We start from the raw sequence: 7,239 nt of genomic DNA, 5'->3' as shown, positions 1-7,239 counted from the left end.
ACTGAAGTGCACCTGTTGTTAATTCCATGAACACCAATACAGCTGAAATTGATTAACGAGGCCCTCAGCTGTTTAACCAACCAGAACATTATCAGACAGGATTCATTCAATTCATGCCAGGCTCAATAAAAAAGTGTTCTTTTAATTTTTGTGAGCAGTGTATATTGTAAATTAAGATGTTTTTAAACCCTTTGATGAAATCAATGAAAACCTTTTGCAATATTATTTTTTTTAAATGATATATAGATGGTATCAATTATGATCAGGTGGGTGATTCAATAAGTAAAAATATTGATGAGTTTTTATGAAAAACATTTTTTACCCTCCGTCTCAAGAACGTTTTTTTAACATGTTGTAAAGAATTGATTTTTAACAAGTTTTGCATTGTATCAGAACAGCAAGTAGTCCTTTAAAAAACAGACAACAAAAGATGAGTTAAGCTCCCCATAAAGCTTTGAAAATTAGCATAACTTTTTCCCGCAAAAAGTGCATTTCATGGAAGCGGCCATTTTGAAATAAGCTGAAAAAGCCCTTCTGCTGCCCCTAGTGGAATGATGATGAACTACAGGGCAGAAAGTATGTAGTAAATAATCTTCAGTGTTTTCTTCTTTTTTTTTTTTTTTTTTTTGCTATTTTTGTAGAAAAATTTTGATAAAGATATTGAGTTAGGGGTCTCATAAATGCATCTAGGTCCTCTGCTGCCAATACTCCCCAACACAACTTTCATCCAGATTAAGATGTACGTGAGCTTCTCTTTAAATTAGAAGCAAAAGAATAAAAGTATGCTGCAATCTAAGTGTTTTAATGCAGATGTGGTCTTCAGGTCCTTAACTGTGCTGTGTGTGGCAGTAGACATACTCTACGGCGGTAGGATTAGAGATTTCAGCAGCTCAGTAAACACTGTTTAAGGAGTAAATATAGTTCACAGAGTCTAATTGAATTAACCTTTTTGATGTAATGACTACTAGATTCATCCAGGAGTCAGTTCTTCCTGAAATACGCTTAGATAGTGTCTGTGGATCTGACCCCTGCTGGTTGTTTACAGTATGACACTTCAAAGCTGGTGCAGATTTTCCCCCTGAAGTCTCTTGAATTCAGTGTTTTCAGTCTCCAGCTGCTATGTGATGCCTACAAATGTCTATACATGTGTTTTTCTGTAAACATGCTGAAGCTGAAGGACTTCTTCTCCACATTTTTCTGTGAGTGCTTTGAGGTGGACTTCAGTGCTACTCTGGCTTCTCTGTTCTTTTCATTATATTATGTTCTTGCACTTCTGCACAAAAGTGTCGTGGACACAGGACAGGTGTGTGCACCAGAGTCATCCATTTTTAGCTGCAGAGGTGAAGCCATCATGCCTTATCAGACTCCTCAGTTGCTCTCCTGCACTTCTGAGGTCAGACGGACGTAGTCCAATTAGCTGCAGTGACGCTTTCCGTCCGGTTGAGTGGGCGTGTCTCCTCAGTCAGGCTGTGGAATGGGAAATAGTGAGACACTTCGGCCAGCGTCTGCAGGACGTCGTAGATCACTGCAAACAGGAAGTAGGTGGGCAGCAGCCACGAGAAGCTGAAGGTACAGCTTCCCACCGGCAGAGGGATCGGTAGGTGTCTGGATGACACGGACAAGAAACAGACTGTAGAGCTTCAGTGTGAAGAGCGTCCTTTTGCTCATCAGGAGATACTCACTGGAAGCGCTGTTCTCTAGATTCCCTCAGCATGATGAAGACAAACAGCCCCACCTCCGTGTTCAGGGAGAATGACACCACTTTGTCCAGCATGACCACAAACCCCTAAAAAAAGAAGAATTGACAGAATATGAGAACTGGACTAAGTGACACCCCCCCTCCCACCCAAGTATATATACATATTAGGTAGTGTGCACGTGTGTGTGTGTGTGTGTGTGTGCATGTATGTGTTTTACCCTGGGGTCACATGCGGACACGATGAAGATGATCCCAAACGCGAGCAGGGATACAAAACCTTTGACAAAACTGGGAAAAAAATGTTTTAATTAACTTTTCTTTTCTTTTTTATTTTGGATCTTTTTGAGACTGTTTTTTTTCAGGTGGTGGTGGTGGTGGTGGGGGGGGGGTATTTAAGTAAGGCCCAAAGACGTGTGCATTATCAGAAATTAATCAACGCCTAGGAAGCCTGAGCTGCTGGGTTGATACAGGTCATACCACAGTCCGGTTGAATACTCAATTCTGATTGGCTGCTGGGTGTGCATTGAAAAGTGATAATCCACAGTGATAATGCCTGATACATAGGGGAGCTCACTAGTTTGCTACGGAAATGCTTACTAACTCAATACAGCAGAGTTCCCTAGCATGCTACAGCGGAGCTTGCTAGCTCAATACAGAGGAATTCGCTCACTTGATACAGAGTAGCTCACTGGCATACTACAGTAGAACTTGCTGACTCGCTACAGAGGAGCTCGCTAGCTATGCTGTTCACCAGGCAGCTGCCTAGCATAGCGAGCTAACCCACTGAGACCCTACTTAGGTTAATGTGGGCAAAAACTGTTGGGGCCACCACAGAAACTGCAGACAAACCCAATCGTGGCCCATATTTTCTGTCCACTTTTAAACCATGAGGGGCCCACTTTGCCTGGCTGGCTGGGTAACAAGATTAAAGTCGAATAATTTTTTATTTCTTTTGTAAGTGACCATGGCATTAGTGGGATAATGCCCTTCAAAATGTGCATTATCAGATATTAATCCAGACCAGGGGTGTCCAAATCCAGGCCTCAATGGATTACCTCCTGCTGGTTTTCCAGAAATCTTGCCAGATCTGCTGTTGATTACCTGGTTCAGGTGTGTTTGGCCAATAAGGAGCTTCAGTGGAGGTTGGTTGGTTGGACACCGGCCTTGGAGGCCTGGATTTGGACACTTCTGATCCAGACGGAGAAAGACATTCTATGTTTAACTGTTAGGTTCTGTAAAATTGAGCAATTCTGCCAAATTCATAAGAAAATAGGAAATAAAAGGTCAAAGTCGACAAATATTGATACTTGGGTCCACCCCACCCCCCACCCACACTCACACCTTCTTGCTGAGCACATGTGATGGTGGTTTGGGAAGAGCCGCTCCCACACTTCCGTCAGCCCCTGCAGCTTCCACGCCCACAGCGAGCTCACCAACCCGTCCACTGGAAGCAGGAGGAGAACTGGGTCAGAACACCTGCGTACCTGAGCCCTCCTCAGGGGTGGGGGTAAAAGGTGGGACTCACGTGTGTGTTTCATGGCTGACCCCATCACCAGGAAGGACACGGTGACGCTGATGGCGATGAACACCTGGATGAGCTCAGCCACCCACCAGTAGGTGTGGTACCGCTGAACGATGATCTGGACCAGAACCAACACCAGAGAAAACATCAGCAAAAAAATACAACCACTCACAAGTCTTGTTTTGTGAGACAAATTGGAGTTTAAACAATATAACATAATTATTAAGTTGGAAACTCCTTCATTTTATGTGTGCTTAAGCTTTGTCTGAGCCTGACTCTAATCATGACTCAGCAAAACTGTCATGACTTTGCTAATTGCTAAAACTCTTGTAGAACTTCCTGACACAGCCAAAGTGCAATAAAACAGTCATAATTGTAAAAACATACACTAAACTTAATCATGTCTCTTTAAAACTATCAATAAATTCCATCATATTTTAGTTTTTAACCCTTTAATATTCATATAGTTGTACTGAACTTTTTACAGGAAGTACATTCATCTGGGCAGCTTTGGCCTTAATTTGTGTTCTTCTTACAGGTACCTTGTGTGTTTTTGTGTTATTTCTGTGAGGCTCCTGTATCTGTGGTGGGTTACCTTGGTCAGAGGGATGGTGGCGATCTCTCCCGCTTTCTCAGAACTAAAGACAAAACACATAATTACTTTTTTGAGTTTAAAGTTTATCAACAGCTAAAGAGGATTTTCACTTCTATTATGGGAAAAGAGGTGAAAAACAAGCCATTGAAACCAGATTTAAATGGAAGATAAATGGGTGTTTTTTCCACTTTAGTTGCAAATGTGTTTTGTATCATTTGTTGAGCCTTTTTGAGGTGAAAACACACAAGGAAAAGTCTAATAAATCACTTTTTGCGAGTCTCAAATTTAAATGAATATTTATTTGGGTCACAAAGTCATATTAATATTCCTGAAAGACCAGTAAACACAACAATACACAATAAGGTCTACATTTCCAACCATTGACTGTATAAGAGATCTGAATTGAGTGTGATTGAATAGAAAATGGTCTACTCCAACAAAATAAGTCCATTCAGTCACCATGTTTTTGAGATGTAGACTGTTGGAACCAGATGACGTCAGTTGTCTTATACTGTCAATGGTTCTGATTAGGAGACTGAAGACCCTGGAGTTCTGGAGTTACTTTTGAAGTTCTGCAGGAGTGATGGGACTCAGGAGCAGAAGCTAATACTGAGAATGAAGATGTAGCTCTATGTTTGGCTTTAGTCAAACAAAAAGGATGAAGACATTTCTCCATGCTTTGCTTCCACATCCAAAACGATTAACAGACCTCCTGAATCAATAAAATCTTTTGAATTAGATCACACAAACAGAAAAAAAATATTTGAAATCCAACTGTGTGTAAGAAAACTCTGATGACCCAGCATTTTAGCAGCATTTAAATGCATCACATAAGAACAAATCTTTTCATATCTGATTTTAAATGCAGTTTTGTGTGTGCGTATCAGGCGATTGGTGCATACTTTTTAAAGATTTGTATGTGTAGTTAATTTCAATTTTGTAATTTGAAGTTGTGCATGTGTAAATAGTATGTTGTATTTTTTTCAATTTTGTAATTTTTGTACTTACGAACAAAATGTATTGTATAAGTTTTAAATCCAGAATTACGCATGAACAAGTTACGCAGTTGAAAATATCCAGTGTTGTCACTTTGTATTTTAGTCTCTCATTTTATGGGAAAATCAAATTTATGTTAAAACAATTTAAAATCACACTTCAAACTATGAAGACACAGAACTTCTACTTTATTTCATTTGTGTGAATCCTCAGTTTTAAACTGTAAATCAGAAATGCTCAAACTACTTTTTTTTTTTTTTTAAATCCATATATTTTTGTTACTAATTTAGAAGTAAATATATAAGGGGGTACTTCATATGTTTACCTGAGTAAGACTTTTTTGTGGTATAACTTGTCATACTTTGGTACATTTTTTGAGTACTTCTTCCCCTTGTGGATGTTACACTTTGATCCATTTGGGAAACATGAACCTGTGGATGTGAACAGAACTTGCATCCAGAGTAATGCTGATAGTTTATGGGTTATATAAAGAAAAAAAGGGAGGATTCGTACAATTTCCTGAATGCATCATGATTTCAGGTAAATATTAAGAACTGTATGATTTCACTACACTTCTACTTCTGATTGTCGCTCAACAAAACCCACCACAAGTTAGACTTTTACTTTCTTCTTCATCAAAGATCTTCAAGAAAATCTTTAAGCAGTTCTTGATTGACCCGACAGAATGATGTCACCTCCTTACCACACAAACCCAGCAGGGGGCAGTGTTGCTCCAGGAAGAAGAGACGAGTTCCCTGACTGAGCGGGTCATAAAGGAAGACCAGCAAGGATTGGAGAGGAGGGTGACACGAATAAAATCTGCAGAGTCATCTGAATGGAAAAAGATTGTTCTGCAAACAATGGAGGATTTAAATAGAGGGGTGGTGCTGGTGGAGGTCTGTGGGGTCGGGCTGTTAGGATTTGAAGAACAAGAGGGCACACCTTCAACTTCTCCTCTGTGAGTCCACAAACAAGGTTTCACATCACAAACGGAGATGTTTCTGGGCATAAATGGTGAGATTCCACCTTAAATGTCTGTGAAGGAATCACCAGAGGCTGAGCTCGTCCCTCACGGAGCTCCTCTCACCCCACGGCTTTGATGAGAGAGTAAAAGGACTGCAGAGGTCTGAGTGCTGCAGAGCAGCAGCTCACAGAGCATCACTTAACCGCCTAACCGATGTGAGCCCTCGCTGGAAAACTGGACCTGCGAGCAGCGAAAGAGTTCCAGGAAATTAAATAAGACCAAAAAAAAAATCACTTTTTTTAATTTCAGCTTTTTTTTGAGTATGTGTCTTTTCTAGCTCCATTACTGTCAAATCAGCTTTTTTAATCAATTAATTCTTCATTTATAGAGGATCTTTTTATCAACAAAATGTATCAGAAAACTAGTTCAGGCCATCATCACCCTCTGGGTCCACTACATTTCAATAAAAGTAAACACAAACATTACTAAAGTATAGTCAAAAAACAAAGATTTTTTTAAGGTAAGTTATTTTTGTAGATTACTAGATAAAAATAATATAAGGATCTTTAAATGCTAAGAGTTATAGGACTAATTTCACTCTTTTCTATTTTTCCTACAGGAAAACAAACTTTACAAAAATTGACATTAAAAAAGAACAGGAAAAAATGATTTTTTAAGTATGATTTCATATTTTTTTGCATTTTTTATTATAATCTTTTATATTATATTAATATATTATATATTATATTATCATATTTTTTAAATTATCATTATTATTAAAATGTAATTTTAATGTACTTTTAATGTACTTACATTTAAGATGACAAATAAGCTTCTTTAATTATTACTTTAACAATTTTTCCTTTTTCATTGTTTTTGTTTCGATTTATTTTATTTATTGATTGATTTCAAAGGTCAGAAGACAGAGCACCTTTAACATTTATTTCTTCTCCTGTTCTTTTTTTTTACTCTGAAAAGTACACCAAGTCTACAGGAGTTCAAACCTGCTAAAAGTTGAAAGATTCAGACCAATAAAACACATGAAATCTATTAAAAACCACTCTGGAAACCTAAAGAGCCACTGAGGGAGGTTTAAAGCTGAATTGATATCGAGGAATTGCTGAGGACTCACTCCTCCAATGAGATGTTGGAGGGCAGATGGGCGTGGTCTGATGGAGGCCTGGGCGAGCTGTTGTTGGCGGGTGCCGCCACCTCAGCCGAGGACGTCTGTGGGACGATGTGGAGCACCGCCCAGCACCTGTGAAAACAGAGGCATCATGGGAGTGAGACTCCCTCTCATTCAGCAGTGAGAAAAGCAGTGAGCATTGCCCTTAAAACCAGGGCACTTGACAGTTTTTTAGTAGTTAGGGATAAGGAAGGGAATTCGGACATAACCAAAGAAATAATGTAATATAAGAAGGAGTGGGTGAAAGCAAAATAATTGAATAAATGTGTTTCCTGTT

The 7,239-nt window shown here is 39.1% G+C and overlaps 1 protein-coding gene across 1 annotated transcript; it reads right to left on the bottom strand.

Annotated features, from left to right (window-relative positions):
* Positions 1–350: 350 nt before the first annotated feature.
* LOC112141812 lies at positions 351–7,034 on the bottom strand (the record flags this gene model as incomplete). Its single annotated transcript, XM_024264971.1, is given in 7 exon segments — positions 351–1,605; positions 1,683–1,786; positions 1,918–1,987; positions 3,041–3,143; positions 3,225–3,339; positions 3,817–3,859; positions 6,909–7,034. Coding segments are annotated over 7 exon segments (772 nt in total), but the record flags the coding sequence as incomplete, so codon positions are not given.
* Between the last annotated feature and the right edge of the window lie 205 nt (positions 7,035–7,239).

Source organism: Oryzias melastigma, linkage group LG19, assembly GCF_002922805.2.
Source record: "Oryzias melastigma strain HK-1 linkage group LG19, ASM292280v2, whole genome shotgun sequence".
Taxonomy (NCBI): domain Eukaryota; kingdom Metazoa; phylum Chordata; class Actinopteri; order Beloniformes; family Adrianichthyidae; genus Oryzias; species Oryzias melastigma.
This window is presented reverse-complemented; position numbering and strand designations above follow the sequence as displayed.